Raw genomic sequence first — 17,789 nt, forward strand, 5'->3', positions numbered from 1 at the left:
GTATCAACTGGAGGATGTTTCAGGTCCCCCCTCTACTCAACTATGGCAATTTTTCAGGTCATCAACAACACTAATGGTAAAAAATAAATATTGATAGATGTCAACAATAATTTTCTTTTTCATGTTTTTATTAGGGTTGTCAAAATTAACATGCTAATAACCTGTTAACGCAAATTAATTTTAACAGCACTAATTTTTATTAACACACGATTATTGCAGTGTGCATTTCTGTTTGACCATTTTTATTAAAAATATAAATAAATAAATATATAAGAGGCAAAATTAAAACCTTTATGTCTTTTGTCTTTCTTTACTCAGATATGGGGAAAAAAGTCCACCAAAATGTAACTTTGAATCACTATACATTTGGTTGTTTTTTTATGCGCCAAGTCTCAAATCAAGCAAGAAACTCCTTATTGCTGCACACATCCGGCAACTAAAACATCCATGTAGAAACAGCATGGATGCAGTTTAGTGTCCTGATGATTTGCATACTTTAAAACACTATAATTATTTAAAAACATTTACAAGAATATTTTGTTTTCATGCTATTTGTTGAGTATGGTTTCAGTAATAAACATACATTTGCACAAAGCATCAATATTTGTCCATGTAACACTTCATGCATAGAGTATTAAAACTTGAAAAGTATAAATTTAAGGTACATTTAGAACAGATAAAAATGTGCGATTCAACTGTGAATAATCACGAGTTAACTCGTGATAATCATGTGCTTAATTGTGATTAGACATTTTATTCGAGTGACAGCTCTATTGTTTAGTTTTTATACTTTATAAAGACAAAAGATTTTAGAAAAGTAGACTTAAACATTATTTTATTACTGACTTCAAATTTGTATTTATTTGTTTATATTCACATTAAAAGCCACGGATATGGGTTCAAATAAACTTTGAACATATTTCCCCATGAGCGTATTTTCAGTGGGAGATAAACAAGTCTATTAATCTTGATTATATCAGCATCATCCACCTGCAAGAATGTGTTCAAATCAAACACACTACTGCAGGTGCAGTATGGAAATACAGAGAAAATACTCCTGCATAGAAATGGTATGGAAATGCTGTACAATGCTCCATGTAATAAGAGTCCACTAGAGGAAGTTACATATGAACAGAGGTGTTGACTTCCCCTCACACAACGATTCATACGAGTGTGATGGATGGAACGAGACAGAAAAACTAAAGCGTGTAGGCATTTTCGGAAGCATGCATTGTGCGCAGGTCATAGAGAGCATCCTGGGAAGGAGGTCAACATTACAAAAATGATTAACTGCATTCCCGCAAAAGTTTCCTTTCCTAAACACATGCAGCAGGCCAGGCTCATTAGTGCTATTTAAGCAACCGCCCAGTGCATATGTGTATGTGTGTATGTTACCTGAGGACAGCTTCCAGACCTGCCCTGTACTGTATCTCGCTCAGTGTTTGTGTACCTAAGCTATCTCCCCTTTCTTCTTGTGAAAACAGGAAATGACAGAATAGGAAAATGCTATATGCATGTGCTTTGGCCACTGGCCTGTCTCTACAGTCCTGGAAACAGCACTATGTCGGGTGTGACCTGCACTGGTGTTATTTTTAACACTTTAACAAAGAGAAGACTGATCCTTTTCACAGCTGCTGGCACTTTCTACTATTAAGTTTATATAGCAGCCTTTAGCATCATCATTATTATTTTCAATATTGATACATTTATTTAATAAATAAATTTAAAAGAGATTAAATAGTGGGACAATGTTCATTGTTAAAAGCATATACAAATTAAAAAAATTTAGTATGCCAGTCCTAAAAGCATGGGTAAATATATTAAGGCTATAGGCCTGTCTCTGTGTGTAGAAATGGATTTAGGTATTAGTATTGGGAGGGTAGAAAGAACTCTTTGAAGACCATAGGAAGGTGCTGACAGGGCTTCCACATCTCTCTGCACTCATATTTTGGGCGTCAAGCTTTCTTTTATGTGTTCAGGAAACCCCTCACTGAGAGACACAACAAACCCCTCACAACCCTCTCTGATCTACTCTGGGCCATTGTTTCAGAGTCAATTAAGCATTGTCTAACACGCGCATACAAATCCCCTCTCCCACACACTCTCAAATACGTTCCAGTCAAAAACATGCACACTTGGAAATGCACAGTAAAAGTAAAGTTGATTTAAAAAGAATTTTATGCTGCAGGGATTACATGTTTTTTGCAAATGTTACACTTTGCAAAAAAACTGTATGCATAACTGTTTAGAGTATTATACAACAGGAATAATACCTTCAACAAAGTCTATGGGGCTAGAGCAAAAGAACTCACCAAACCATCTGCAAACCTACATGCCTGTATAGCAACTAAATCTGCAAACCAATTTAAGAGACTTATGTGGTGCACTGGCTGCCCAGACATGAAGTGGACAAAGAGGACCACCTCCTGATTACATTTCCTTTTTCCCACATTCTAAAGACCTGCAGGCCAACGCTAGAAGGCGGCAGACTGTGTTCGGAGACCTTGACTGGACAGATGTCTCAGAAAATCCCACCTTTCTGTGGACAGAGTCATAAAACTCTGTGAGATTCTAAGGCCTCAGAGACAAGATGGCAGCTTTTTAAGGAGAAGTAAAAACATCTTTTAACAAAAAACCTTTATGCACTAGGGATGTAATATAATGCCACTGTCTGTGTCTGTTTGTGTGCTCCAAATTTTGTATATGTACTTTAGCTTAGTGTATTCTCTAATATAACACCTAATCAAATTATCATCTAATTTAAGCCACCACAATCCTGGCCAGACAGCTACTAAGGATAAATGAACAGTGTAAATGCATCATTGTAAATGCTTACGTTCACATTCAAGAATGCTGTCTTTTCATTTTCCTGTGGGCTTCATTCTTATTCACATAATGTCCTGAATCACACCTCTGGTCTTAAACAGATGCTATGTGAGCTGTTCTGGCAAGCTTTAAAAAAAAAAAATACAAAAAAATATCTAAAGTCTTTGTTTGTATCTGTTTAGGAGACATTATCTGTTCAAGTAAAAAAATGCTACATTCCTGTTGTATACCTTCAAAGGATGCATGAACAGCCCGCATGAAAAAGCATCTAGAAACAGCATTTAAAATTCTCCAGGCTATTGAGGGTTAAAAAATTCTAAGAAGCCAAATGGTTATATAGAGTGTATGATCACTAGAAACCAAAAAGCCATAAACAGGAACGTCAGTAATATTTGATCATTCTTCATGTCAACATGTTGGAGGCTTTATTGATCTCAGCCACAATAAGAGAAAGTGATTTAGAATAAGAATGGTTTAGAATTGTGGGTAATGGATACTTTAGAAGCGTGTTTCCATTAGTAAGAGCAAAATTTGTATTTACTGTTCTCCATTCCCATCAACAAACAATTTCATCCAAGACAGAAACACATTCTGGGGAAGCCCCATCAGGGAGCAAGTGTGCATACAGGACTTAATAAGATAGAAAAGGGCTTATCGCTGTCACTGATAGTTTGCTCAGACACCATGTGAAACTTTGGCAGAAGACACGTTCACATCTACCACTCCTATTTTTATTATGGGTGTTGCACAGCAATGTTAAAAAAAAAGCTATACAGTGAGGGAGGATTACATTCTGACAAAAAGGTGTAAACAAAGGAACCAAAATGTACATCACAAAAGCCTTCCTGCAACTTCACGGTCTTATGTCAAAATCCTGCCCATGCGTTTTAATGGGGTGACTGCTACCGGAGCGTTAGGGCCGCTGAGGACCGGCGTGCCTTGGTGTTCGTGGGAAAGACAGCGCAGGGGCTCGTAAAGTGAGGTGTGAGTTAAAGGAGCTGACATACTGCAGAGATAAAACACAAGCTCTCCAGGAGGACACTACCATTCTGACATCATAAAACCTCGCTAAAGTAACTACAGCCTGTGAGACGGACATGTCTACAGTGACATCATAAATAGTGTCAGAGTAACAGAAGGGGTAATGCAAGACACTCTCTCTGTGACATCACATGCTAACAGGAGAAAATTTTTAATAAACATTGTAACTTTAAAATATAGAGAGCACTGTGGTTTATGAACGCATTCTATGACAGATAACATGCTATAAAAGGAATACAACGCTTCAACACCACAATTCCACATCTTTGCTTATTTTCTAATACTGTTAATAACTGGCTAAAATATATACAAATCCATGCATTTAGTAAGTACATGCATTTAAACTATAAATTCATTGACCTTAATGGATCAACACTTAAATATGTATGTGCTTTGTCCAAATAAGCAACTGCATATACAGTAAGGATATAAAACTTATACAAAAAAGTTTGATGAATAGTATTTTTGTTATGATATTTTTTTTGGTAAGACTATTGCAACTCGCATCTGGCTGGTCTTCCACTGTGTTTATACACAACGCAGCAAGACACATTTTCAACCTTTACAAGTTTTCCCACATCACACAATTGCTGCATTCCAACATTCCCTTGTAGCTGCCTGAATCAGATCTATAATGCAAATCCTTGCCAAAAACAGGCCAGCAGCCCATCTGCATGAAGTTTATCAGCAAAGACTGCTCTGTACCACTTGACCCCGAGATCCCTCACAAAATAAAAGTAAGACATGCATCAAGACGGTATGATCAAACTCTAGCTTCATATAAAAATCTGAAGATTCAAATCTTCACCTAGCAGTAATTCTGTGTAATTTAGTATAGGAAAAAAAATCCTCTACTGTATTTTTTTTGCTGTATGTACTGCATAGAACAGAACAAACATTTGAGAATGTAACTGAAAAAAAAAAATACATGTAAAATACTGAGAAATTATTTATAGAACAAATGGAGTAATGATTGCACAGTGAGCATAATGAACTTTCAAGATCTGTCTTTCTCTTTCTCTTTTCTTTTCTTTTCTTTTCTTTTTTTTTTTTGGATGCAAGGTTCTTTGTCTTCATGTCATGAATTGGAGCCACTTTGTCTGATTTCTTCAACTCCCCTCTTTACTGTGGTGGGTGAACATAAAGCTGTCAAAACAACATGCCCAGATGTGTGAAACATGCCCAGATGTGTGCTTGATGTTTTTTTAACACGCTGCAAAAAAGTTCACTCAGGAACAACAACTAGAAAACATCAGGCACTTTCTTGCGTAAATTGGTAAACAGCTCACCACCAGATTGTGTCTAGTGAGCAGACTTCATTTTGTTGATTGCACCATCTTTAGTACATTTACATTAATGGTATTTGGAAAAGCCCTTATTCATAGTGACTTACAATGATCTCAGTCATAGAACTGAGCAGTTGAGGGTTAAGGACCATGCTGAACTGCCATGCAGTGTCAGCTTAGTGTTGTGGTATTTGAACTAACGACCTTCTGATCAGAAGCCCAACATCTTTACAAATGATCTTCAATTATTGTGACAGTTTTATCCATCGCCATCTTTTTTAACCAAAGTTCAAGGCTCATGAGGTCAGCTGTTGCTGATGCTATAGCCTACAGTGAAGTGTGATGCTCCATTGCTTTTGCGTTCTACTTTATCTTATCTGTATTCCAGGCAAGCAGTACAGACTAAGATGTCAAAAGATCAGAGATCAGAAAAAAGTCACTTCAATGTGTTATTTTTATTTTTTTAAGCTTTGAAACATGACAGTTTTGCATTCTTATATATATATATATATATATATATATATATATATATATATATATATATATATATATATATATATATATAAAAGATTAGGGAGACAAAATAAGCAATTTCACAAATGATGTGTAACAGGGCTGTGTGTATCATCTTTCATACCTTTCCAATGCGGATAATGAAAAATGTGAAAAGGGGAGATATTTTTAAAAGACAAGAGCTTTATCCTCTGGGCAAAGTACAAAATTATTGTCCAAAGCAAAACACAGCTTCTTTTAATTTGCTGAATGAATGTATGATTGGAGTGAAATAACATTGTTTGCCAAAAGAAACAAAACTAATTTTCTATACTTTTCTAATATTTTCAATAATTTTCTGAGAAATTTTTGCCAAACATGAGAGAGAGAGAGAGAGAGAAAGAGAGAGAGAGAGAGAGAGATAGAGAGAGAGATTTACACATTTGCATGCATATACACACACACACACACACACACACACACACACACACATACACATGCCACACACATGAAGAGAGACCCTGAAGCGTGAAATGAGCCTGGGCATGAACTTCGACTAGAATTTTCATGCTCAGATTTACAGAACCCACATAGGAGTGTGAGCTTCAAACAATGGGGATAAATAAGGGCATACCAAGTATGCATCACGCAAGGCACAAACACACACACACACACACACACACACACACACACGTATACATACTAGGTCAACATCCTTAATCTTCTAAATTACGTATGAAACCAGGCACTGTTCTCAATTTCATCCTGGTGATGAACCAAATAATGGGTTATTGATAACTATTACTTCTATCAAGTATGTTGGTCAAGGCAATCTCTTTAAACTATACAGAGCACAGGAGTTAAAAAGCCCTGGTTTAGCAAGGTAAATGAATATTTTAGCTGACTGGGTACACATGGGGCTCAGAGGCAGAACGATGAGCAGCTCTTTCTTTGCTTCCTGAAATTGCAGCAGTTGTAGTTCTTTGAAATCAAATTGATCTTGGCAGCTTTAGAAAATGTGTCTGTATGTCCTTTAGCTCATATTTATATGTGTCTGGGAGAATTGGAGCTCGTCTGGCTCAAACAAACTTGATCGATGCATAACAGGCACGAACAAACACCCAGTGCATCATGCTGCTACAGCTGGTCACACTGCTTTAGCATGGTCTGTTCCAGCTTTCACAGTGGGTTTCCTTTGGCAAGCCGGCACCTCTTTCATGCCAATCATACACAATCAGAGAGCCAGTGTATTAGGGTTTTAGAGTTTTAATGTGAAGCAGCCAAGAGACAATGGCTTTGGTTTGGCTTTAGTTTTATTGACAAACACACACTCTCTCTCTCTCTCTCTCTCTCTCTCTCTCTCAAACACCCACTCTTTATCTCCAAGATTAGATTGTTATAGATTGTAATACAGGGTGTGTCTTTATAAGACACATTTTCATCTAAGGGATATGATAAAAATGAGTCTCTTCATATTTTATTAACAATGATACGACTTATTTTTGCTTCCACTTTGGCTTTGGCAGAGAAACCGGATGTTGATGAACTAAAGTATTAAAAAAAAAAATTATTACTACATAGAATCTACGGAAAATAACACGTTTTTGTATTTCAGTGCGAGCTATTTTTTTTCCACTACAGTAAAGACATTAGATGATTCTTCAGTTACAAGAAGCATGCAATGGAAACACAATTTCTTATTTTAGTATATGCCCAACAATTCAAGCTACCTGACATTTTACCAAACCCCACTCATGAACAGCTGAAACTTTCCTGCTGAAATGAGCTCCAACACTAGAGTAGAAGAGCAGAGCTCAAATGAAGCTGTGCTGATGCTGATTAAGACAGATCTTCAAGATATTCAACTTATGTTCCCACAAACACTTATTAACTCTCAGGGCTGTGCATGTAATATACCACGCCTGTATAGTTAAAAAGCCTGTAAGTCTGTGAACGTAAAAAAAAAAAACCAAAAACCATAGACAAGCAGACAAGCAGACTGCCAGACGTCTGAGAATCTAAGCTTTTTGGAGCCAGTGGGAGACGACCCACACTGTCCTACTCTTTTCTTTTATCTAGTCTGTAATCGGGCTGCTCTGATAACAGACAGGACTAGGCATGGAGAAAGGAATGGATATTATACTGGTTAAAGCGTTTTGAAATACATTCTTTTGTCCTGAATATAAAATGAATCATCTGCCATGTATCTCTACTCACTACTTTCATCGATACACAAAAACATGCTAAAGCATTCACACACACGTACAAATCCAAAGCCTCTCTTGAACATGCTGCCTCTGTCACACCTTCTAGCACAGAGATGTTTCCTCTAACAGAAACTAAGAAATCTGCCCATGACAGCAAAGAAATCTCTTTTTTCTTTCTTTCAACACATGTCTCTTCTTACTGTCATCTCCCTGTTTCTCAAAGTCTACATATCACCTGGCCCATCCTTTCATCTCATCTTTTAATGCACATTCTCCTTCTGTGCTTTCTTTTTCTGTCTTCCCTTCCTCTCTTTGGCTTGTCACTCATCTCCCACACGTTACCTTAGAGCAGTGACTGATGCCTGCTTCTCAACTCTGCCATTTTACATCAGATTATTAATTCTACTGCTCCACTATTCTGTCTGACATCCTGCTTATACAATCATAGCGCTTTTTAAGCACATCCACTTCAAGGCCACGTAGCCTATACAGAGAGTATAGCCTATTGAGTGCACTTTAGAGATGAAACATTATGAATACATATATACTGTATTCATGTTGCTTTTGAATTAATGAACTGTAAGGCCTAATTAATTTTTGTGTGGCTAAATTACAGATTTGAGTTTACTGAGTTCATGCATGTTATGTAAGTTACATATATGAAATGTGTTAACAGACAAAGAAAAAAGCTGTGAAATTGTTATGGAAAAATTGTATTGATACTAACATTGCTTGTGTGTCCCACTATAAGGATGTTTGAACAGGGAGTTGGTGTGCTTATCTACCTTTTCCTTATTTTATGATTATTTTAAGATAAAAACTTTTAATGCATGATACTAGATATTGTTTTTTATACATCTTAATCCATTCATCTTTTTGTGTATAATTTAAAGCGTTTTAATGTATAATTTGCAGTTGCAAATGTGTATGTACATGTGGAAGTGATCTGACACCTGTTCTTCTGCTGGTTAATCCACTGAAACACTACAACACATTAAAGAGTGGACAAACTGACAGGAGGGTCATAGGTCAATCAATAAATAGTTACCTATAGTTAGTATATTTGCTGGTAATCCCTAGTTATAAGTTAACCCTCCGAAACTAGTGTCTCTTAACTCGTTAATAAGGATGAATTGTTTTCTCAAAGTGCAAATATATATTCACTTCTGAACAAATCTGAAAGAAGCATAATGGCTCTTATATGTATCTTGTAACTTCATGCATATTTAACTTCATGTGTAACTTTAAATGTAATATTACCACATTAAACAAGATATTTCTCTTCATGATTAGAGTATACCCTCACAGCACTGTCAGCAACACACTGACAAATGCTAAACATTTTTCGATTACAATGCCCAATTTCTCTTCACGACTAATAGCAAATTGAATCTTCCTGCTTATGAAATAAACATCTGAAAGAATTATTTGCAAGCCTCTAGTGGCTGAGACGTGTAACTTCACCTGGCACACAAATATCTTAACCAGGCTTCCCTTATTTACACAGAAGACCCAATTAGACATAAAGCCTGTCAATCAACAGTGAAAGACAACCACACAAACATTAGTCACTGCAAGTGTTTCACTATTTTGTCCAAGATATCTCTGAGTGCTGTTCGGTTCATTTAAAAAAAAAATTTAAAAATCTCTATAAAATATATATATTTTAAAACAATACTTTTACCTTCAGAAACAGACAAATGGTAAGGGAAGAACATAAAAACAATTTAGCTTATCAGCTAAACACACAGCTTATCTTTGAACAGCTCCCAGTTCAAACATGTGCTTAATGTGCATCCATTACCACAGCCTACGCAAGCAAATCTAACACCTGTGTAGGAGTTTCATTAATCCTCCATTGTGTGGTTAAAAACAGAGGTCTTTAACCTGTGGTCTGCAGTGATGAAGGATTTAAATAGTTACAACCAGTCACACCAAAGGTGAACTGCTTCATGCAAAAACCTTCATCTCCAGAGTGGTGCTCTTAACCTGTTCCATTTATTTCACCATGACAGGCATTCACATGTGTGTCCAGTGCTACCAGGCATTCAATCGCTTCCGTTCCACTCTTCCACCTTTTGGTTTCAGCTAGATTTTCAGCATGTCCATTTACTGTTTCACCCACAGGGCACATTTCACACCAAATAACCGTAAGGGCACATGTCAAAGTCTCTGTCACTGTGGAATGAGCAACTTGATTAACAGTTAACAGAACTGAGACTATTTCTGTAAATTTAAGGGATATTTCCGGAGGTACTCTTGTAAAGATGTACATGCATGTCACATCAGTTTTTTTAAACAGAAATGTTTGCTGCGCACTGGAGCTCTGCCTTATTAAAATCAAAAGAGAACCGACAAAAATAATAACTCATAAATCATAATTGAACATTCTCCTTAGTAAACAACACAGATACTCAAAAGCTGCTTTGCAAGCCCTGTTAGTGCCAAGTGCAGAACAGCATGAAAGAAAGGTAAAAACTGAATGTGAAACCATTAGGGTAAAGTGATTGATTTATAGCAGGTGCTCAGGCATGCGTAGGGCAACCCTTGCCTGCAGGGATCTGGGTGAAGGATGGGCCAAGCCTGCCGAACCAGGACTTCCAGTAAGCGTTTACCTTTCCCTTCAACTGGCCTTCCTTCCCATGAGAAAGCGCAGGTTATGACGAAAGAATTGACTCATCAAAGTGGCAATTCCCCTCCAGCATGTATGCATAACAAGACTTATACAAGTTCACAAGAGGAACGTTATCACATCAAATACAAATTAGTGTTTTGACGGAGGAAGCTTGGGGATAAAATGACTGCGCATTAATTCAGATCTTTTTTTTTTTTTTACCTACACATTGAATTTTAGATATCAGATTTTATATTCTTTTTTGATATTCAATCCCACACCAACCAAAACCCCTGCACTTTCATATAGAACATTTCAGCTTTATTTTCTTTTTCTGTCTCCACTTTCTCATTCACTTTCTCTTTCTCTTACACATATAATCCTGCTTCTACAAGAATTAGCCTTTCATAATGAAAGACTCACTTTCGCGATCCATCCACGCAACAGGGTTCAAAAGCACCAGTTGCAGCTAAGGTAAGACAAGTAGGTTCATGTCCTCCACTGTATCAGGTGACACCAGAAAATGACCAAGGGCTACAGGTGCTTTTGACCTGAAAGAATTTTAAATGTCGTACAGATCACAACAGACGGCTTTAGTTTGTAGATCCTTGGAGATGTAGTAAGCAATTGTAATAGATGACAGCCACTTCAGTTCCACTGAGCAGACAATATAGATGAGAAATCATCCACCTCCAAGCAACAATTCATCTTATTAAATTTGATACCTGAGGTCTAACCACAATGGAAGGGGGTAAAGATTATATCCCATATAGTAGGGTTGATCTAAACCAGGTGTTCAAGCTCCTCTGTCTTGTTGAAAGATCTCATAATTGTAGTGCACAATGCAACGGGAATCCAAGACTGGATTTGTAAAGTTCTCAGGTTCTATCTTATTAGTTAATCCCATTTTACAACACTGTAATTTCAGCATAACTTCAACCACTTTAAGCCCATTTAAAAGTCAGACAAACTACGCAAAAACAGTTAAGGGTTATATGTTTATAATTTGTGTCAATAAATTCTTTGCACCTTGGAATATGTTGAGTATCCAGACCTTTTATCATGTCTAAGGCCACTGTTAAGGCTTTAAGTGGACTGACAGTGAACCATATGTAATATTGAGCTGCCAGCTTGCAGGATGGTGTGAGAATAAGTGCCAGTTCCTTAGGCAAAGGAATCACTGACAATAAATAATAAAACAAAGGATGCGTAGAACCCTGGGCAAGCCCTGTGGAAAAATGCAGGCCCATGAAAAGCTGTGGGGCGTGAAGAAAGACTAATTGCCACCTGCTAACACGTACACTTTAAAAGACTATAAAGAAGCAGCTTGTCACCAGAGCATCAGTGCTGACCAAGCATTTCCTGGACCAAGCGTGACTATCAACTGTCTGTAAGGAACGTCTCATAATATCAGTTTTGGGATCAGCTAAAAAACCCAGTGCTGTACATGCAACACTGGGTTTGCCTTTTAAAAGTCAGTACTACACAGTTTCAAAGACTCTCTTCTTTCAAATTTGTATGTCAGCAGTATGTGTTGTTTTATGTGTTGCTAATCTAAAGCTGCTCACACAACTAATATTGCTAGTGTTATAAAAGGAACAAAAATTGTATTAGAGAATTTACTGTCTGTGTGTGACATTCTGTGTGTGTATAGCTAATTAAATATGTAATAAATGTTTCATGCTAAATTTCGGCCCTGTGCCACTGAGGTTTCTGGCAAAATCCAAATACACAACGGAATGATCATTAAAGCCAAAAGCACTCCATGGGGCCACTCTATACATGCCAGATGATTACAGTAAACTAAACTTCACCACATACACCTGGGTAATGTTTAATGTACACTCCTTTGTAAAAAAAAAAATGGGCCAAGCACAAAATGGCAAAATTGTATGCTTTTAGTCAGAAATATATTAATATTATATAAAATATTAAACAAATGCACTCCTGAGACATCTGTAAAACCATTTGATTGTTTACTTTTGCTGCAGTGACCTGAATGGAAAAGCTAGTAAGAGGTAAATTCACTTATAAAGCCTCCTTAACACAAAGTTTAAATCATGATATGATTAAAAATTACTTAAACTATTATGTATATAATGATGTTAAATTCAAACTATCATGTGTTTTTAAATGTTTTTTTTCTCCTTAAAGAGTAGTTATTATTTAGTTACCCGACACACCTGATGCTACCCATTATTATAAAGTAATAACTTGATAATAACCTTATAGGTGGCGTGATAGACAGCAATTTTTTTTATTATTGCTATATTTTTTTGACAAACTATTTGTAGTTAAAAGCTTTTGGCCCAGGACTTTAGGTCAGAAATTAGGCAACCAAAATTATGTGAACTGACACAAAAAATAACAACATATGCACTATTCTTTAAATGAAAAATTCACATTAGGTCTCATAAGCAATCAGGCATAAATACAAAGTTGAATAAAAGTTCAGCAGCAATTTCTTGCTGCCTAATAAACCGTAAAACAATCCTTGGCAACCCATATCAGTCATGTGTCAGAGTTCAGGTCAGGTAAGCACACTGCAGCCCATTTGGACAATGCATCCTTTCTGCTCTTCAGCTCAGGAAACTGATCCCGCCTCCCTAAAAAGCAGCCTCCCATGGCAGTTGTGCCCACTGCCTCATTAAGCCATCAGCACAGAGGCCGATAAAGTAATAATCCTTTGCTGTAACCTCCTTCCTCTATTTCCAAACCTGGTGCAGACCACACAGGAGCAATGATCTGCATGACCAGACAGTCCAGAACTCTTTTTAAGTTCCCATGCGTAACCAGTTCCAGGAGCTCAGTGATGGAGGAAAAGGCAAGATAAGAAGAGAAGGGGAAGGGGTTTGGGTGCAGATATAACTAAGCCATGAATCCTGTTTATCCAAGTAAAAAGACTGAGTATTGGATATGCCACACATGCACAAACACACATACACATACAAAGACCTTCTCTGTCCTATCAGCTAACCTGGAAAAAAGCATTGAGGTGGGTGTGGGGGTAGTGGGGGTGGGGGCCAAATAAAGCTGGAGGGATTGAAATCCTACCTAAGCGTGAGATCTTCCTTTGAAACCACCACCACTAAATAGAGTTGGAGGGGGGACCTAAGGCTAGCCTCAGCAGCAGGTCAGACAACAATAAAGAGTTGCAAGCCTATATTTAACAGTGGTGGGAATTTGGTGCAGGGTATACAGGAAAACTTTGAATGCATGGTGAAGGTCAACTGGGTGTCTGTTTCCTCTGCAGACTCCACAGCAAATACACTCAACTATTCCCCGGCAAACCCCCCAATCCCGAGGTCTATGGACAAGGAATGAGATAAGCATTGTTTTCCCAAAACAATGGGCCACTTCTAAATCGTGCTCTACTGAAAAGATCCCTAGCTATTGACACTCTCTGTGAGTAAATGTGGGAAAGACAAGTTTTGCAGGACCAAGACAGTACAAATACAGCAACAAATACAAAAAGATTTGTTGTAATAATTTATATATTATTAAGAGTAACATTGTTGTGACAGTACTCAATTATAATAGCATACAATTCTAGAGACTTATAGAGGTTTACTAGGTACAGCACTCTTCAGGTTAAATGATCTCGGTACACTAGCATACTGTGTACACGAATGAGTTTTTTCCTGTTTATACAGACTGCAACTAATCATGACCATAAGGGGGAATTCACATTTGGCCTTGGCAAGCGATGAAGGATTTCAATCATCACCACTAATTGAGTCTCGTATAATTCAAGTCCTCCCACTGCAGCTTCAAGCTCACTAGAGCTGAAAAGCATGCTAAAATCCATAGAATAAAGGAACATATTTTATTTTTGATGTTCATACAATGATATAGTTAGTCTGGAACATATTATGATCACATGTTGTTTAGGTTTATTTAAAAACTCTGAAAGGCAATCTCCTCATATTTTAACATGATACAAAGTATGTTGCTCTAAAAAGTATAATACATTTTGACCCTTTTCATACTGGGCAACTGATGTACATTACAGTGTTAAATTACCACCTCTGATTAATGCAGAAGAGTTTGTCTACTAAACGCTACGATCTCTCTCAAAGAGTCCTTGAAGAATTTCTGATCGTTTTCGTCTTGGTAGAGATCGTGAACAACCAGTATTTTTAGTTACAGTCCTAACTGACTGGAGTTAAATGGTATTAAGTAAAAAAAAAAAGTTACTTAAAATGAGTCATGTCAACTGTAGTCTGATTAAAAATCAGAGCTAATGTGAAACATGGCAAGTTTAAAATCAAATCTTAATCTCAAAGTGTTTGGGATTGGTGAGTTGAAAGGTCAGGTATAAAAAACTCCATCCTGACCTTGAGTTACTCTCTGCCTCCCACCTCTGAAAAACATGGCAGTAGGTAGAAATTGCCCCTAAGTCTTTGTATATGTGTGCATATGGTGCCCTTTGATGGCCTGCCATCCTATTAAGGTTATTCCCATCTCACAGTCACAGTTCCCAAATCAGGTAATAGAGCCAGTGAGACTGCATAGTGAAGATGAATGAATGACACTAAAAATAGTTTTTGGTCAGATAAAGAGGGTGGCATTTCTCCTGGCTATGCTATGCTGCAGCATTTCTCCTGGCTCTGAATGCAGTATGTGTGTAGGTGTTAACGGTTTGTTCAGAAACATCTCTCAAATCATCTCTTACACTGACCTGCAGAGATGTTGGCTCGGTCAGGGCAAGTGCTTGCCTCTTGAGCTCCTCCACAGTCACACGGCATTGCTTGCACAAGTCTGCGGCTTTAGTGACGTCGTCCCGGTCCGTCTCGGCGATGCTGACTGAGCGCGCGCCCTCGGGCTGCGGTCTGCTCCCACAGCGCCTCTGTCTCGGACTGGGCTCGGAGGAAGAGCAGGAAGAAGACTCTGTACTGGAAGTGCCATCAAGCTGGGAAAGAAACGAGCAGAACAAGTTCATAAGATCAGGATGCGCATTTGAGAGCACCGTTGTTATAGCATGAACAACGAAATCCTATGCAGCATTCTGTTTTGGGCAAAACCTGGTAGCGCTGATGATCCTTCAGATGACAAATAGATCTACACACAAGACTCACCCAACAACTCTGAAAACACCACCACTCATTTTGGAACTTACTGCAGCGCCCCTGTTGCTCTGACCCTCCGCAGCGCTCTCAGCTCGAGTCATCTTGTTTAAAACTTTGCAAAAATAAAAAAAGTTCAGCAAGCTGTTTTGTTTTTCAGAATATTTCCAGGTTATGCGCGCTGGTTAGTGAAACGCGGTGAAAGGAGCATGTTTAGATCGCCATAGAAAACTTGGTGCGCTTTTTTCGGGCCATGTCGGAGCGGAGCTGCGGGTCGGCCCGCCGTCACTGCGCTTCACCATAAGCCGCTGAGGGGGCGTGGCTGTCCACACGCGTGTGCGCGCTCCAGCCCCTTCCATAATTGCTACGTAATAGTGCGCTAGAATAGGCGGACGGGTAACCTTCTTTTACAGCCTGCATGCGCTTTAGAGTGACTCTATGATATGATCAGACTTGAAATAAAACCGAAAGAACATGTCTACAACGTGCCTCCAATACTGAATGAGAATTTCTCAAATTGCATTGAAAATTCATATTAGCTGAATTTGGATGGTTCCTGCTACATAAACTGTCTTTTTTATGGACCATCCTAAATTCAGTTGTAAGCAGACCCATGTTTTACAAGAATAATGTCATATTGTACATGCTGTATAAATGTCACCGTGTTGCTGCTGCTCTGACTGGGGCGCACACGATTTTCTTCCTTATTACTCTGGCTCCATCATCTGGTCATTTTTTAAATTACAACTTACCTATATTAGTGAACTAAAAAAAAGCTACTGCGATTTTAAATATTTAATTATTTATCTCCATATAGTTGATGTTGGTGATGTAAGCACTGTGGTCACATGATTTGTAGTCACAGCCCAAGTGGAACCTCCACCTCAATTGTCCACCTTCTTTGTCTGTCTGTTTGTCACAGGCTGTGCAACATCAATTGATGAACTGTTAAAAAGAAGGCTTCCATGACACAGAAAAGGGGGTAACGCGTGAATTCAGGATCGCAAGTGACACGTTGCTGTACATACTCTTGATCATTTTTTAAATCAAATCATTTAGACTTTAGGATATGCGTTAACTATGATGTCTATCCTTTAATTAAAATTTATTAAAATTTTTAATAATTATAACAAATAGGACTTTCAAGACTTGTTATAAGGCGGATTTGTTCTAGTGAGAACACACGAAGTGAAGATGGAGCCTACACCGCGTTGCTTCAATATCACTTACATCAAATTCACCTATTGTTAAAATAAACAGTAAGCACATGCAACATTTAAGTCAATATTCAGACACATTCAGCAAACTGACTATGTAGACATATACAGGTCTACAGCTTTGGTAATATGTGCTCGAAATGTTTTATTTTTTTTTGCAATATGTTATTATTGGCTTAACTATAGCCAGAGTATAGTTTATATCATTTTCAGGTTATCAGCTGAATATCAATGTTCCCATTGGTGTATATCAGTCTTACACTATTCTACACACTCGTCCAAACGACGTGAAAGGTTTTGTTAAAGTCGTGTGTGTTCTCTGATTGCTCTTTCACAGTCTGTATCGTTGCCAGCGCAGTTTACAGAACCTGTTGCCATGGAATGATTTCTTAAACCTATTTTTAAAAACTTATTTAACATATATATTCTAACCATAAAGGTTTCCAATGACAGTAGATAATTTAAACATTGATTTGGCAGATGGTGGAGTGAGTGATGGAAGAAGAGAGCTGTTCTCGGTGCCGACTCTCGTGGCCACTCCCGCTTACAAGCGCACATTGAAACGACAACTAACTTGTAGAGTGGCTAAGATGCACTTACCTTTGCTTTCCGTCTTAAAAGATGACTTGTAAATCCAAATATTATATCTGAGTCCACGAAAAAGGTTCCCAAGTCAATGACGGTTGGATTCGGTTTTTCCGACCCGGACGCGTCCTCGGACTTTTGTACATCCATCTTATGAGACAATAATCCCTTAGTTTTAGGGCAGATTTGAGAATGTGGAACGCGATATGCTCCACTCAGTCATTTTACCTTTCCCCAAAATAATGGTTTGATTTTAATCCAGAGAATGTTTTTTTCATACATCCATCTGTAACTCACGCAAAGCGTTCAGTTTATCCTCAGTGCTTTTCAGTTTTTTATCTCGTGTGATATGTATCATCCCAGGGTTGTAGGATATGTCCAAATAAGCAACAAGCCCATTAGAAATCCTCTCGCAATCCATGCGCTATGAACAAACATCTTTGTGAGGCACTTTC

At 37.9% G+C, this 17,789-nt stretch overlaps 1 protein-coding gene across 4 annotated transcripts in view; it reads right to left on the reverse strand.

Moving 5' to 3' along the window:
• Window positions 1–17,789, reverse strand: part of kif26ab (kinesin family member 26Ab) — a 73,297-nt gene extending 55,508 nt beyond the window's left edge. Inside the window, exons 1-2 of one of the 4 annotated variants that reach the window (XM_046855711.1) lie at window positions 17,350–17,789; window positions 15,148–15,378 (exon numbers count right to left, since the gene is read on the reverse strand). In XM_046855711.1, the coding sequence (XP_046711667.1) occupies window positions 15,148–15,378; window positions 17,350–17,484 (366 nt within the window). In that variant the 5' untranslated portion in view covers window positions 17,485–17,789. Of the gene's footprint in view, window positions 1–15,147; window positions 15,379–15,585; window positions 15,820–17,349 lie in introns of those variants that run through there. The other 3 variants (XM_046855713.1, XM_046855712.1, XM_046855714.1) reach the window with 3 other exon arrangements.

Source organism: Silurus meridionalis, chromosome 8 (genome assembly GCF_014805685.1).
Source record: "Silurus meridionalis isolate SWU-2019-XX chromosome 8, ASM1480568v1, whole genome shotgun sequence".
Taxonomy (NCBI): Eukaryota; Metazoa; Chordata; class Actinopteri; order Siluriformes; family Siluridae; genus Silurus; species Silurus meridionalis.